At 36.7% G+C, this 16,975-nt stretch overlaps 1 protein-coding gene across 1 annotated transcript in view; it reads left to right on the top strand.

Annotated features, from left to right (window-relative positions):
* The window catches only part of TMTC2 (transmembrane O-mannosyltransferase targeting cadherins 2), a 233,832-nt gene that overhangs the window by 81,996 nt on the left and 134,861 nt on the right, over positions 1-16,975 (top strand). The window contains exon 2 of the mRNA XM_054631557.2: positions 15,656-16,226. Coding sequence (XP_054487532.2) covers positions 15,656-16,226 — 571 coding nt within the window. The remainder of the gene's footprint in view (positions 1-15,655; positions 16,227-16,975) is intronic.

Raw genomic sequence — 16,975 nt, 5'->3', positions numbered from 1 at the left:
TTCTCTGAAATCTAGTTCTAGCTAAAAGCCTTGCAGTTGCTTCCCATATTGTCTTTCCTTCTCTCAGAATAATCATGAGTTTGATAAAGAGAGTGGGTGAGGTTTGAGTGATTATTTCTGTTGTCAGGGATGCTATTTCACTGCTCAAGAAAGAGGGTAGAATGAAGCAGTGGCAAGATTTTACCCTACTCCAGCCTCATGAGAACACTCTCAAGACTCATTGCCTGTGTGCTGTTCTCTAAAAATAAGATGCTCCACTGGAAAGACTGTAACACAAATATTCTCCCACTTTCCCTCCCTTTCCTGAGCTGATAAAATGAGAACTAAAGTGGTGCTCGTTGGCTCTCCATTCAGAAGACCTACAAGAACCTGGGTTTAGGAAATCAGTTGCAATGCAATGAGGATTTCACTTTTTTATGAGGAGGTTCTTAATTAATCATAATAAACTCTACAGTTTTGCAATATGAAGGTTTGCATCTGTCTCACTGGAAATCTGTACCTGTAAAAAAGGTTCAAACGTAATTACTGGTTAGTGTATTGTTTCTGAGTTGTTGCACCTTCTCTACTGGAGTATTTCTGACAACATTCAAAAAACAGTTATCCACTTAAGCAAGGGTTTTTTTTATATTAGTGCTAAGACAGTGAAATGGCCTTGAAATATATACCCAAAAATACTTTTATAATATTATATTTAGAGAGAGATCCCTGTGTATTTGTAAGGGTTTCAGAAGTTATGGGGATACATGACAATATTTGAATACTTTATTTATTTGAATAATTTTATTTATTTTTCTTATAAAATCACTCTACTGAAGCCAAGGAGTAATTTGTATGTATCAACACCACAGACAAATTTGCTTTGTCTTCTTTCCAGTCACAGATACTTGGGGGTATATATTTAGACATTGATCTGAATGGCAGAGATGAAAAGGGCTCTGCACTTACAAGTTGATTTGTATAGGAGTTTTTACATCACAACAATGAAGTTTTATTTCCTAGAATTGAAAAAGCCTCCAACAATCCATGCTGATAATTTTCTAGTAGCAAAAACCCCAGAAACCTACAACTAAAAAGCCTAATTATAATTAATTGAAAAGGTTTTCTGTAAAAGCTAGTGGCAGTGATTTGCATAAATTCTTATTAAGGTGAATAATATATTTTCTTCAAGATCCATTAAACAAGTTTAATCAGTTGAGCTTGAAAAACATCACCATGAAACTTCCGTTTAAAAGCAATTACACAGCATCTATTTAAGTTCTGAAAAATTACAAAAACATATCTAAGAGAGATCAGCATCCTTCACAGAGTAAGAGGCCATGTAATAAATGCTGAGAGGAAAGGTGGATTGTTGTTCCTGGCTTTAAGTTAATTCCACAAAGGCAAAACATACCTGGTGGGAAGGAAGCCCAGTGGGGTGTCATATCAGAGTGAGGTATCTGCAAACTACTTTTTGTGCTATTTTGATGAAGAGAACATAATGCACTGCAGGTGTGCTACAAGAATCAGTACTCAACAACTCTGCCTTATGTGGTGAAGACCCTACTGCAGGTTTGGGGTTTTTTTTCTTCCCTTTTGAACAGTTAAGCTGAGCTGGCTTTTAAAACATTTAGTTATCTATGCAACCTAAATGTTTATGTATGTTTCTATCCTGTTTTTGTTTTCAGCATTAAGTCAGATGCAGTCTTTCAGATCAAAAATGCTAACTGGTTAGGTGCATTGTCTTTAGCTTGTGTTTAATTAACAACTTTCTTTTCTGAGTTAATCCATTTGATGTTAGAACTGTGTGGAATTCAGTTTGGAACAACCATTATCTTTTTGTTGGAGTCTTTTGGATGCCAGGAAAGGTGGAGTTTCAGGAACTCAGAGTGTCTGCTGTTCTTGGCAATACTTCCCTCTCTTTATTTAAGGCCATAAAGAAAGGAGCACTTCAAAAAAGTTGCTCTAATAATGGTAATAATAATAATAATAATTATTATTTGGTTTTATTAATTTATATTTATTATTACTGAAAGTTGCACTGAATCCCTTCCTTGCATTTAGTGAGAAATCATCCAGAAGTCAAATTGAAGCTTCAGATGCAGGCACTGAACTATCTGACACTGTAATTGAGGAACTGCTGTTTATGTCACACTTGTATAATTTATTGCACACTGTTCAAAGTAGTAGTTGAGCTGGCTGGAGCTGATACTGCTGGAATTGGTACCTGCCAACCTTTATTATGGTGCCTGTTCAAAGAAAATATCCTCACAATTTTGTCCTATTTTAGTACATTTTTCGTGCTGCTTTCTTTTGTTAGATGACTTTTCTTTACAGTCTGAAATATAGACATGGGGCATGTATTTTAGAATGGATAAGGATGACGGCTGTTAGGAAGTACTAAAAACTTCATTCTCTTTATTTGGGTCAATGTGACACTTGTTGTCTTTGAGAGGTACTTTTTATGGTAGATAGGGGTATCACCATCAAGAAAACAGAGCAGTAAGTATAGCTTTTGTTATGTGTAAAGATAACAAGTGTGAGGCATCTTTCTTCCTGCTCATCATTTGACGTAGCTTTTTTTCCTTGTGGGTTTCTCTTATTTGAGAGACCTCAGCTGTAAAGGGTTAAATAAGACATTCTATTCTGATATTGTCTTGTACTATGAGAACTCCCTTAATTAAAAATTGCCAAAATATTTGAATGAAAAAGTAATTCATGATTGCCTTGGGGGCTCTGGAGCCCAGAATGAGAAAATGATTGCATGTTTCTTGTTAGTAGGGTGCCCCTAAGACTACTGTTATTTGTGAATGTTCAAATATTAATTTGTTTCTGATTTTCCCACATCATTGTGGGGTCCTGATAATATGAGTTAGCTCTTGCAGCTTCTTTTCGTGACTCAGGAGAAGAAAGGGAAAAAAAGAGTTTATTTTATTTATTAAAATACCCGAAAACCCAATCAAACCCAACCAAAAAAACAAACCCAAAAGACCCCAAAAAAACCCAGTATGGTGACCTGAATTGCTTCCTTTGTTTTGTGATAATTATCACCATTATTTCTTGTTTTATTGTGTTTGTGTATTTCTTTTGGCTGTGTAAGGGCATTTAGGTTCTTTATTCTACTATTGTAATTAAACCATTCCCAAAACGTTGCCTGACTAATCTGTAGAGGAATATACACATTAAAATATCTCCAGATAAACTCTGTTTTGATGTTTTTCCCTGTTGCATCAATTTTCAATTATTTTGCATCATGTTAAAAGAGCTAGTGTCCCAGGGATAACTGGTATATGCTAAGATCCAGTTGATTCAGCTCCTTTAAATGTTATGGGAGGTCTATAAGTGATGGGTGGCCCAAAACCCAAAGTCACCATTCTATTCAAATAAACATACAAAGAAAGTATGTGCAAGACCTTTAACTCTTACAGGAGCTTGGCTTTGTGCCATGCTTCTGACTTAATGGAATGACTGATTTCAGGGTTGCCTGGGGCATAACCACAAATAAGCATATGTATCTCTGAGGTCATTGAAACCAATTTTATTATTTTCAGACTTACTCGAAATAAGTCACCTGGCTTGATTTATACATGAAATTGCAGAATATCAGCCTACAGAAGGGCTGTTTAATTAAAAACTTTCACCTGTTTTGTTGCCCTGTAATATTAAATTAACAGCTGCTTGTGTCTCTAGAAAGACTGTTTTATCTTTCTTAGAAGTTGATGTTAAGCATTCACTGTAAGGTTGGGATTTAAATTGAATGTCTTAATTGAAATAAGGCTCATATTCAGCACTGCTGCAGTTCCCAGTTAGATTGCTGCAGGGGTGGGACTTGCATCTTCCAGTGAGTTTGAAAACATGATGGTGAGCTTTTGGGTTTCCTATGGACTCCCAGTGCCTCTTATGAGCCAGAAGCTACCTCTGTTCCACAAGAATTTCTACATGCTTTTCTCCTAAAAGACTAAGATGAAGAAGGAACTATAAGGGGCAATGAAGTTGATTTGAATAAGGTGTTTATGGCTGATTATGTTCATCATCCAGGTAATTTTTTCTAAAATAGTTGGATAGCAATATCCTACTGTCTCAGTATTTCTTCAGATTTCCTTAAAAGAACATGGCAGCCTACACGGAAATCTTCATAGACCTTTGCTGCCACTTTGTCTTAGTGGATGGTACAAATGGGTTGCATAGCTGTAATTATTTATTGACTATGTCATAATTAATTTCTCAGTTTCTTTCTGTGTACCACAGCATGTGAGGAACTTGGGAAATTTATGATGCATACACAGCACTGTATTATTCCAAACAACTAATTTTCTGTGGTAAGAAATAAATCATGAATTCCTGATTATTTTGCAGCAGATCAATGCAGAGACCCAGAAAGAGAAGCATGTCTGGTAGAGCAGAAACTGCTTATTCCTTATACTATTCTAGGTTGATTTTATTATACAGAAATTCTACATCCTGGTGTTTTATATGGCCTAGCAAACTATAATTTTCTTCATTAAACTTTCAGTGACTTACAGTGCTAGGGAAGAGAGTATATACGGCTCCTGAACTCTGAAGAGGTAATCTTCCCCTAGCTTTGTAGGAAATAGTATTTGCTTAGTTTATGTAAAGATTCAAATGGACCATTGCTCTTTCTAAAATGGTACATAAAGCATGTGTTTCATATATCATATAATACCATACAGCATTATATATCATATCCTATGTCTTCATGCCCTAGCAGAAAAGAATCTCACTTCAAGCTCTGACATGTGAATTTGAAGCTACTTCTCTCCAAGATGAAATTCTGCATTTCTTGTCTTCTCACATATGGATAGAAGATACTTGAAGAGAATATTTGTTGAATATTTGTTGTTATATTTGTTGCCTTGTCAACAAATGCAAGACGTTTTAGGTTTTTTTTCTTTTTGAAATCTGAAAGTGCCTACTGACCTTTCCAAGGCAGCCTGGTCTTTGATTCATTTGGGTCAGCTTCATTGCACTGAGTTGCATGTTTTTCTCTTAATCTACCTGTGGTTTCCCCCCCATGTTTGGAATTTCTTTTTATTGTGATCTCAAGCAGTCTTCCTGCTTTGGCGAGAGGAGCAAAATTATTACTGTTCTTTGGCAGTGCTGGGAGTTTGAAAGATAACGTACAATTTCTCTTGTGATAAAATGCTGCATGAATTTTAGTCTCATGGACCATTTTTTTTTTAATGAAGACTACTGAAAGAAACCAACCACTTACTTTTTTTAAAGCTTTCATAAACCTTTGTGTGTGATCAGCTTTCCTCTGTGGGTCTCTCTAGGCAGAACTTAGAGCTGTCATTGTCTACAGGCCAGTGTTATGAAAAACCATAATGTTTTGTGGCACTTGGGTTTCTCTCATCTGCCAGGAAAAAATGCAGTCCTCTGTTGTGCTGCTGTCAGGGGTGGTTGTACTTTAATGTTAGAGTGGGCAGTTAAGCCTAGCAGTTAAATATTGTTTTGATCTTCCAGAAGATCTTCAGACCTTCATTTATAGAATGGCTGGTGACATAAAGCTGCTTGGAGGAAAAAAAAAAAACCCTAAAGCACAGAAATCACTAGTGGAGAGGAGTGCAAGTGCTTGGCTAGCATAGAAATAGAGAGACTTGAAAATCTGGGATGTTTCAGTTAAAAGCTTCCTGCTTTTGTAGTTCAGCTTGACTTAGCTCTAGTTTTATTGTCAAGGAAGGTTGATCAGTTTTGTGATTCAGGTAATGGCTTCAGTTTACCTGAATTGCTGTCTGAGATCCTTCTTGCTAACTGCCTGCCTCCTGATTGCTGTTCTAAAACATAGAAAGGAATGGGGTTTGGTTGTTTTGTTTTTTGTGCTTGTAAGTTTAAAAAGTGTAGAGAAAGGCTATAAAAGCTTATGCCAATTGCAATTGATTGTAAAACCTACTGGTTTCAGTGACATAAAGTGCAGGTTATTCCAATACCAATGTGAACTAATATAGTAGAAATCCTGTGTGTTCTGATAGCATATTTCAACTCATTTGTCATTTTCTGCTTTTTTACCTCAGTCTTTGACTGCATCCAGTAAAATCCTTGAGAGTATGCTTGATACAAACTTGCATATAATGGTAACTGTAAAGCACATTTTTATTTCAAAATAACTGTGATTAGTTATCTTGATGTCGCTCCCAAACTGTTGCTTGCTATCTGGGTGCTCTAACCAAGCAATTCAGAGAAAATATAATTGATTTTAAACATTGCTATGATTTCAATTTCTAGTGTTTCACAGTTGCTATGGCATGCCACAAAACTTGTTTTACTCTTGTGAATCCCTGCATCTCTATAAACTATTGAGGCACAAAGGTGAAACAAATCAGTAAAAGTAATTTCAGCCTTTTTCAGTAGGATTCACACTTTCCAAATGAGTGGGTGCCATCTGCTCTGTTAAAGTACATTTTTGAAGGGCATCCCACAGTGCCCTCTGTAAAGATGCTGAAGATCAGAAAAAGTGTAGTTCATTCATAGAATCATTAAGGTTTAAAAAGATCTCCAAGATCATCAAGTTCAACCTTTGGTGAAATATCACCATGCCTACTAAACCTTTCCACAGAGTGCCACCACGTCTACTTATTTATTTAGTACTTCCAAGGATGGTGACTTCAACACTTTCCTGGGGAGCCTGTTTCAGGACTATGCTGAACAGTCTCTCTATTCACTAGAAGTCATTACACATCTTCCCATGAACAAATATTGGTTTTAATTATCTGGGTTGTTTTACTTTTTTGTGGGAATTTGGTTTTCATAGAAATTGGTTTCGACATAAGTCTCTAGCAAGTTCCTTTTTTCCCTGCTAAAAATATAAAATTATAAAAATGCTTACAGGAATTTGTCTGATGTGTCTGTGGCAAAGGCTGAAGGTAAAGTCTGACTCCATCACAAATGCTTTCTAGGCAGATTTTAGGCCCTCTATATATTATGTAGGAATTTTGATTAATAGGCATCTGGGAAGGAAAGGTACTGCATTTTTTTAAAAAATTTGGAATCCTCTAAGAAGGTACTTGAAATATTTTGGTTGATTCACTGGTGAGTAAACTATCATCACAGAGAAATGTAAGCCTCAGCTATATGTTTAACATTTCTTGCTGCTTTTTCCATCAAGTTAAACTTGCTTTGCTTTTTGTGTTTCCTCAAGACTATTTCACTGAAATGGCAGTACATCTCATGGTTCATGATAGTGTAGCTAGGCTTTGTAGCTGACACAGAATAAATTTTGGTAATCCTCAGGGAGGATTCCCTGGCCCTCATTATTATTTTATATCTGCCTTGGAAATGGCACTATGACTACAATCATCATTACTTGCATATCAGGCAAGTTGATAAACTAGACTAGGAAGATAGTAGTGACTTGAAAGACAAGTGGTGTCTGGTTTCTTAGATCAGACTGATTTCAGGAAAAAAAGATTCTAAGCAGAGGTTGCTGTCTAAAAATGGTACCTTTTATAGTGTGCTAATAAATTTGTGGGCAATCTTTTATGTACATAAATGGGTAGCTTGTGAGGGCTGTTATACTAAAAATGGACAATACTGCAAGAAAAAATATGCAAGAGTTCTAGTTTCTTGCTGTACAAAATAGCCTTTTAAAGCTTCAGCATCAGTATTTTCAAGATACCAAAACAGATTAACCTAAATGGAAAATGCTTATTCTATACAGTTTTATTAAAATAAACCCCAAACTCAAACAACCCACCCTACAAATTTGCTAACATGATACCCTTTGGGTAGGAAAGGTGATACAGGGTGTACAATTGATGTGTGTCAGAATTTTAGTTTGATGCATTTAGGTATCCTATAGTGGGGCTGGAGGGAGGGAAGAGGAGACTTCTTGGTGATGTGATTATTTTGAACCAGCACGTGTCTCATAGTTTTAGTGTGGCACAGTCCAGACTTGCAAATCTGTGCATAATTTAAGTCAAGGTCGCTCTGACTGTTCTCTGAATCACTGGGTTCTTACAGTGAATAACATGAACATGGTAAGGGATAGCTGGGCTTTTTTGTGATTGGGTTTTTTCCCCCTCTCCACCAATATGGATATTTCTTCAATATGAGTTCTAAAGACAGCATGAAGGTTAAATTGACCTCTGTGTGGATATGCATGCACCAAATTGTTTTCACTGATCAGATTTTGAATAATATTTTTCAGTTAAACCAGTAAAACTAAATTTAGATCAGGCCTTGTTAATGAAGGGTTGTTTTACTGCTAAAATAAAAGACTTGAAGAAGGAAACTTACGCACTAAAACCCTGTTGTGTTTCTTTATCCTTCATCCCCTTCAAAAAATAAGAAAAGGAGAGTGTCTCTATGTTGTCTTGTGGTTCAGTGGTTTTTCCTCAACTTATTATTTCTTTATTTGTGTGGCAACGTGTTCCTGGTTATTCTCTTCAATGCTTACCTAAAAATAAAAATCAAAATTAGAACCTAAAAATTTTTTCAGGCTTTAAATTTAGAGTGCGTAAGAGTCATGGGCTTAGGCACAATTCTGTACAATCTCCTCAAACTTCCTGAAAATGCACTAAAAAAAATAGAATAAATGTGGAAAAAAAATAGTTTTTCTGAAGTTAAATTGCTTAACTTAATTTTCTCCACAGTGTGCCTCATACTGAAAAAAACCCAGAAAAGTGAATAGTCATTGGACTGTTCTATGACTGATAAACTCTTTTTTATACTGCTACAGTATGTATGTCTCTTATTTTCAGATAATGGCATAAATTTGTGTGTGTCTTGGAAGGGTTTTATCTATATTCAGAAGGTGACCTGTCAAAAAAGTACTTTGATATCTATACTCTTAATTTGGATAAGAAAATCAACATTTTTACTCTAATTGCTAAAATCTCAAGCCTTTAAATATCTATCCTTTTACTGTCATGAGTGGCAAAAATTATTTATGTTTAATTTTTTCAGTGGGAAGTGAGGAAGAGAAATAATGTGGTGCCATATTGTACTGCAGAACAGTAAATCCAATAAGGCCTGCTGGGCCCACTTTTATAATCTAAAATAGATTTGAAAAGGCAGTAGGGGTTCCAGCTATGAATTCTAACCATGCTTCAGAAGCTGACATTACATACATATATAAAATAAATAAATTGTGAATTATTGCCAGGCAGTTGTTTGGCACAGAAGAATGTTTTAAAGAACAGCTTCAGATGTATATTTGAAAGAATATTTATGAGGTAAAAGCAAAGTGTCTTGAAGTTTCAGAAGAAGACAATTAGACATTTTGTGTTGCAGGGTGTAGTTGGGAGTGAAGCTAGCTTATAAAATAGCTGTGAGAATAGCAGGAAGCATTTCCAATGTAGGAATGAAAGTATCTTTTCCCAGACCTATGGTACATGCTGTGGTGAAGAAACTCAGGGAGCAGAGGCAAAGACAGGAGCTGTTCTTCTCCTTATGTTTTTATCAGCTTCCTCTGAAGAGGACACTGATGGTGTCCAATTGTTCAGCATATGAAGATATTAATTACTTCTTTCATTTCCCTCCATTGTGTTTTTTTTTAATCTGTGCATGAATAATCAAATAATACAATACCAGGCAGTTGGAATTAATTAGGGTTTCAAATTTCACATAGTCCATCCTTTAGTTTTTGTTATGTCAGGCTAAATCTTAAACTGAGGGGAATGAGGTGCATTTAGGATTAATATTAAGGCCATATTCTTTCCCCATGGGAAGATATACATAGAAATGAAAAGTCTTATACAATGGAGAAGAGATCAAAACCTTTACAGTTAGCTTTTAAAATATTTATAGGCCAAAAATTTTAAGGCCATCTCGACCTTCTTGTAACCAAAATGTTTTGAACTTCTAGTTACATAAAGATTTCAAAGCCCTCTTAGTCAATGAGAGAATCAATAGATGCAGCATGCTTCAGTGTAGTTAAAGCAATTCCTAATAGCATTCAGTATTATATGTAAGCATTGCCACCACTTCCTACTTTTGAATAAGATCCTACATCTTTAATTGCAAAATTATGAATTCTAGAAGTGTTCAGCTGATGGGCTGCTGGATCATAGCCAGTCACTGGCAGACAAAGTCAAACCACAGCAGATAAAGTCATTGGTGGAAATAAACAAGGGACAAGTTACCGCTTATTTTAAAAGATCAATTTCTTTAAAAGACATAGTGCAGTACAGAAAAATCTTTAAAAGTTTGTGTGTCTTTATACTGTAGTATAAGACTATAACCTTTGTGTTCTTACTGGTTTTCCTTGTGATTTTACTGTTTTGTTTTCTTTAGTATTTTTGTGTCTTTGTTTTTGGCAGTGATTGCAATCATCTAAGGGTATAGTTACAGTTGTCTCACTCATCCATCTTTCCACTCTGTTTATATCTAATTCAGGAAAGTCTCATCCAATAAAGTTTTACAAATAAAACAGTATTTACAGACCTGTTACTTGTAGCTCCTGTTTGTTCTGGTACTAAACTGAAGTTGGCTGTAGAATTACTTTCACAGTCCAAAATACAGAATTAATATAATCATATATTAACATATTTTCCAGGGATCCTGTACTAACTCTGTATAGAGTTAATAGCTTTCACTAGTAATTACATAAGATGGGAAAATTATTTTAAAACTATATGTTGTCTTCAGTGTTTGAACTCTGAGTTGAGCTCTTTCTATACAATTAGAAAATTATTATTGGCAGAAATAAACTAGATACAAAGTTCTAGTAGGCTAATTTCCCTTTTATGATGTTATGTTTTCCTTTAATTTGTTTAAAATAATACTTGACCCTAGGTGTTTCCATCAATCTGTATGTACAGACCCATTCTCCAAGCCAGCTAGCACCTCAGGATCCTATATGTCACTTAGCTAGTTGCCAAGTATTTCCTTTCTGAAAACACCTGAATTATTAGATTTTCCTTACAGATTCACCTAAGAACAATTTTTCTTAAGACAAACCAAAAGCTGCAACTTAGAGGATGCACAGGTTTTGGTCTCCTGCAGGTGTTCCTAGGTGATATACACTATAGAGGTTTGTGGTTTGGGGTTTTATTTTTGGGTGTTCTTTATTTAATGGGTAGGGTTCTTTTGTTGTCATTTGTGGTGGGCCTTTTTTTTTTTTTTTTGGTGAGGTGGCATGGGTAAAACTTTCCTACCTGCTGGATTTGAAGGTAAATTCCACTTGAACAACTGAGAAAGATGAACTTTAATACACAACATGTCAGACATAATTGTCACCAGAATTCTACCAGAATGGCAAATAGTTCTCTAGAGGCTATAATTAAACATTTAGATGAATGTGTTTTCATGTACTTAAGGTTATTACTTTCTTAAGACATCTCTGCATATTAAGTAGTATTTTCTGACTTTTACTTTATCCTGTCAATACAGACAATGTATGTGTGTGTGTATATATATATATATAGTAGTTTGCAGGCAAGTATGACAAGCTCTACTTCCCTGCTTTCTGACCACCACCTGCCTAACAACCTGTAAGCAGTCTGCAGGATTTACTTGGCTGCTGTATGTTTTGGGGTTGTGAAGCTGTTTGTACTCAAGCAAGTAGGCTCTTGGCTATGTTTTCAATCTTGTTGTCTATATAAGTAACATATAGTCTTGAAAGTATCCTCAGGGTGTTTCATTAATATCCACTGTAAAAATACCCTAGGGTATTTTCCTATTGCTATTCAAGAAAAAAACACTAAATTAATACTGTTTAAAAATGACTGAGGAAAAACAATGATGAACCTCCATGTTCAATGTTGCCAGTCCATCACTGACTATCTATTTTATGTGAGAGATGTCTGGTCAATGGCTTCCTGCATGCACAGTTGGGAATTTTCGTTTTCCTTTAAAATATGTTGTCTACTTCAAATGCTGATGGTAATTTTCAGCATATGGGGACCATTAGCAATATTGAAGCTGAATATAAGGCTTAACTCGTTAAATCACTTTAGAATGTCACATCTGTTTTTTTACCCTAGTGTTAACACCTGGATCAGTTTAACACCAGCACAGAAGTTTAGGACATATATAATTTTGAAAACATCTGGAACTTTTTTGTGTGTGTATGCATGTATATGTGCACATGTGAATGTATCTCTGGCATTTTTAGGTTTGATGAATAAAAGCTCAGTGAGTCGTGCTCAAGGTGTGTACTGACCTGTGGCAATTATGTGATTTATGGCAGGAGGCAGAAGCATTATTTCAAGGATTAGAAATGATGATTTTGTCTTTACAATTTTTTTCTTTCTTCAGCTTTCTGTTTCTGAAAAACTGATAACTGAATCTAATTCTTACCTTCCCCCTGCCCCCAGCATGTCCATTTGTTGTATACTGAATAAGATAGCCCATTCTCCAGGGATGTGTGAAATGGGCAGGCATTTCAAATTGAAGAAAGCACGTTCCCTGCCTGAGTGTGCAGCCGTGTTCAGAGGCTACTTGGAAGTAAAATGTCACTTGTGTTGGAATTTTGAGAAAAGACTTTCTCAGGTGACCTGCTGCCTTTTAGCGAGAGCAGAGTTTGCAGCTCTGGCAAAGAATGATGAGTTGCTTCTCTTATGCCCATTAGCGAAATTGGACTAATTTGTGGGACATAACCTCAAGGTAAACTGTAAGTGAAGCTGGAAGCAAGGCTAATACAGCGTTTTGTAATTTCCTTTATCCCAGAGTCTCTTCCAGAGCCAGCAATTAATTTAATTTTCTATCTGCAGAGAGCGAGGGTGGCTGCTAGCGCAGGAGGCTTTACTGGAGACAAGCTGGCACTGCTACCAGAGTGTGAGGAGGTGTTGGTTTCAGAATTTCTGCTGGAACTGGAGACTAAGCAGGGTAAATGGCTTGGTGATTCAGTAACTAGAGAAAAAACAGAGCCTTGCCACAGCCAGGAGCCAGGGCAGCCCAAGCCCTGGGCATTGGGCACTTCCCTAGGGACAAGGACAGGCTGGGATACAGGTTCAGCTCAGCAAGACCCAAGTCAGGGCCTGGGGAGCTGAAGACTGGCCCTGCTGAGGTGTCCCTGGGGCAGGGGCTGATGGCCTTGGGAGACTCACATGGGGTCCTGGGCAGTATCAGGGAAAGCTTTGGAGACCTGACATGAGATCCTGGGAATGTGGGCAGGGTGTGGGAACCTCGGGAAGGGGATCAGGCTGTCAAGGCTCATTAACGCCCTTGGAACCATATGGAAATCATACAGAAACCAATTCTAACTTTATTTAAAATTTTGATCAATAGAAAATACAGAATTTGATGTCACTAAACACTGAGTAAGGTGGAACTGTCAGCTTCTGCATTCTTCATGCAGATGGGCAGGTAAAGGAATCTGTAGCATTTACATGTGCAAGAAACTAGGAGTATTCTAGAACTGCATGCTGAAATCTGTACCCAAATACAGTTTGATCAATACTGTATCTTCAGGGCTTCCTTTTGATTTTTTTTGTTGTGTGCATGACTTCTTTCATTGTATATTTCTTTGTTTTAATTTTTAATATGGACAGGTCTAAATGGAAAAGGATCAAGGATGCATGAAATTTGTTGCTAAAGCTGTGAATAAGATTTGACTGAATTAATGCCTTTGGAATGTACACTAGGTTTCTTTATGATACAAACAGTTTACTTTTGGTGGGGATGAGTTCGATATGAGTGTCTGCTGCATGAAAACTATCACCTTAGAGAGAAGGCAAAATAAATACTAAAAGCTACCATTTCCTGGGAACAACCTGGGAACTGTCTGGGCTCTTTGTAGAAGAATGCTTTGCCTCTGGGGAGGGTGGTTGTGCTGGCAATGTTGTTGCCACTTACTTTTTTATTGTTTCCCCAAGAAAAAATACTTTTGCAGTTCAGGGTTTCAACTCTAAATCCTGACATCTGATAGCCATTCTTAGCCTTTGGGAGCCTGTCGTCTAGTATATTTTTCCTCTGTCTTGCCTGACACCTGCTTTATTTTTGCCAAATTCCTAGGTTTCTGATAGTGGTTCTGAGAGTTATACTATAAATGGAAATCACAAACAGAGGAATTAGGTTTCAAGAAAGGACAACAAAGAAGGACAAGATAAATAATGTGGAAACAACAATCTTGTTTTCCTCCAGTGTTCTTTTGTGACTCGCCTAAAATGAGAAAAATGTGTGTGGGGTTGGGAAAACAAATACAGGCAACCCGATACACTGCATAAGCAGAATTCAAAATGAAAATTTTAAAATATTCTAAAAAGCATCATCATATCTTTAAAGGATTTAAGCTGACCTCTCTATGACCTCTATGGGCTCAGAGATAAAAGGACATGCTGAGAGGAAGCATGTCTGAAAGCATTACAGCAGGATGCTCTGGACAATGGAAATGCTGAGCTGTGTGGTATTTGGAGTATTTGCATGGAGGTTCTGTGGTGCAGGATATCAATTTTGAGCATTTTTCATCCCAGAACAAGACAACATTCCTGAAATGAATACCACAAAAAAAAAAAGGGGGAGGGGGGGAATTTGCTCACAGGTTCTAAGGAAATGGAGAATGTGACGGGAGTATTGGAATATGAATTAGTCATGCATTTTAAATGTGGGCTTGAGTTTCACACCTTTTTTTCCCTTCCTCGTCTGAATTGAAAAATTATTAACTATATGAGGGTATTTATTGGTAAGGCAGATAGGGGTTTTGAAGAGAGAATGAGATAAAAATCATCTCTCTTGTTTGGTTTTTTGAATAGGAGAGTCTTGAGTTGGCTGGATTCTTAATTACCCTAATAAAATAAATGTTAAATGAGTTAAGCTCTGTAGTAACAACAATGCATCTTTAAATAATTGCTTAAATACAAGTAACTAATTAAATTCTAGTCATCTCTTTGCACTAAGCAGGTCTCACACCTTCTCCCACTGCATAAATTTAAATGCAAATCTTTGGATTTGTACGAACACTATGGGAGACAGATTTTTACAGTAACGAATTAAACTTGGAGACTGCTAATGGCTGGCATGAGTTCTTGCCAGTGTGGTTGTAAGCATAGATGCTGAAAGCTGCAGCATTTTTTTTTTTAAATCAAGCTGACAGACTTGAGTTCATAAGCTAATACAATGTAAATTTTTTTTTTTTCCATCAATTGTAAATACAAGCAGTTTGAAAAGTGTATTTTCATATGTGAAATATTCTGCTGTCTGTCTTCAGCAAGGTGTTGCAGAAAATGTTGTAAGTCAAAATATGCATAAACAATTATACAAGGCCCTGTCCAGAAGCAGAAAATTGCTCACTCCTAACAACTTCTATATTTATTGTTTACCTATGTTAGCAAAATCCATTACAAAATCTAAATTAAAATTTCGGTATAAAAGGACAGTTGGGGTTTTATTTCTGATATACTGGAAGATCCATTGTTTCAACAATAACGTTTGCAAGATTTTCATATTTCTTTTACATTTTAATTATAACTCATCAAATCTTAACTGATTACTCCTGGGTTAGACTCAGAAGAATGTCACTGAAGGGTGTTTTAATTTAACAGAAAGAGTGTAATGTCTGTTTCTAATGTTTTAAAAGCTGATTTATATGGAAATTTTGCTCTTGAAGGAAGTCAATAGATATGTAATTTTTAACACCTCCTGTTAAAATTCAAAACTTGAATTGAAGCAGCACCAAAGCAATGTCATTTTTTTCATGTAGCAGTGTGATTGCATTTTCACAGCCTTTTCATTTGTAGCCATTTTCTAGTGTTAAAATGAAGTTTTTATTTGTCTTTTGTAGTCGAGCTATCAAGACAAACCAGGACCTTTTGCCCGAGACGCCGTGGATCCATATCTTCTACAATGACTTTTGGGGGACACTGCTTACTCACAGTGGGAGCCACAAGTCCTACAGACCTCTCTGCACACTTTCCTTCCGCATTAACCATGCTGTTGGGGGAATGGACCCATGGGGCTACCACCTTGTAAATGTCCTCTTACATGCTGCAGTCACTGGCCTTTTCACAAACTTCTCCAGGATTCTCTTTGGCGATGGGTACTGGACCTTGATAGCGGGCCTGCTGTTTGCATCTCATCCCATCCACACGGAAGCCGTAGCAGGGATTGTAGGGAGGGCAGACATTGGAGCCTGCCTCTTCTTTCTGCTTTCCCTCATGTGTTACGTGAAGCACTGCTCTACCAGAGGCACCTCACCAAGTACTTGGGGCTGGATCTTGGGAGCAGGGCTGTGTGCAGGATGCAGCATGCTGTGGAAGGAGCAAGGAGTGACTGTTCTGGCCATTTCAGCCGTGTACGATATCTTTGTGTTTCATCGACTGAAAATGCATCAGATCATTTCTGCTTTATACAAGGTGAGTCTCCTTTGCAGTAAGCTATTTGTGAGGCACCATTCACCGCTTAACAGGTGCTAAATGTCCTTTTGAGTACACAGTAATTCTTAGTAGTTTAGTTGACTCCCAGAAATAAGCTCAGATGTTTAATGCTGAAAGAACATTTCAAGAGCTTTAGTGTGGTCTTTTTACATTTTGTTTAAACAATGTGTTATTAGCCATTGCTATTACTCGATGCTGGGGATGGGTTTTTTCAATTACTTTCCTTACTTTCAATTACTTTCCTTACAGCTCCCTCATTCTGTTTGCTGTCAAGCACTGGATATCTGAGTCAAGCACTGGGTATCTGACTGCCTTTTGCAAAGAATTCATTCGTGCTCTTATCCTCTTGTATCTTGCAAACTCAGCTTAGTTTGGTCAGGCGTGCAAGTTCGACAGCTGATATCATCAGCTTTGCTCCCTGAGGCAAAGATAAAACTCTTATTGTTCTAGTTTAACAGAGATGCATAGGACTTGGTGCATGCCTTTGACACATATTTTTTTCTTCACCTAGTATTATTGCCTTAATAAAATAAGTATTTCCAATTTTTTAACTTCTTCCCCAGAACAAACAAGTAAAATAAGCAAACAAAAAAAGTCACCAAATCCCCTAGCTTCCCACTCAAAAAACTGTGGGTATTTTAGTGGTACCCAGAAACCCCAGTTAAAATCAAGAGTCCTTTACAGCATTTGCTGTGCAAATGAGTAAGCTGAGTATACATAATTTTCTT

This window comes from Agelaius phoeniceus, chromosome 5, assembly GCF_051311805.1.
Source record: "Agelaius phoeniceus isolate bAgePho1 chromosome 5, bAgePho1.hap1, whole genome shotgun sequence".
Taxonomy (NCBI): Eukaryota; Metazoa; Chordata; class Aves; order Passeriformes; family Icteridae; genus Agelaius; species Agelaius phoeniceus.
This window is presented reverse-complemented; position numbering and strand designations above follow the sequence as displayed.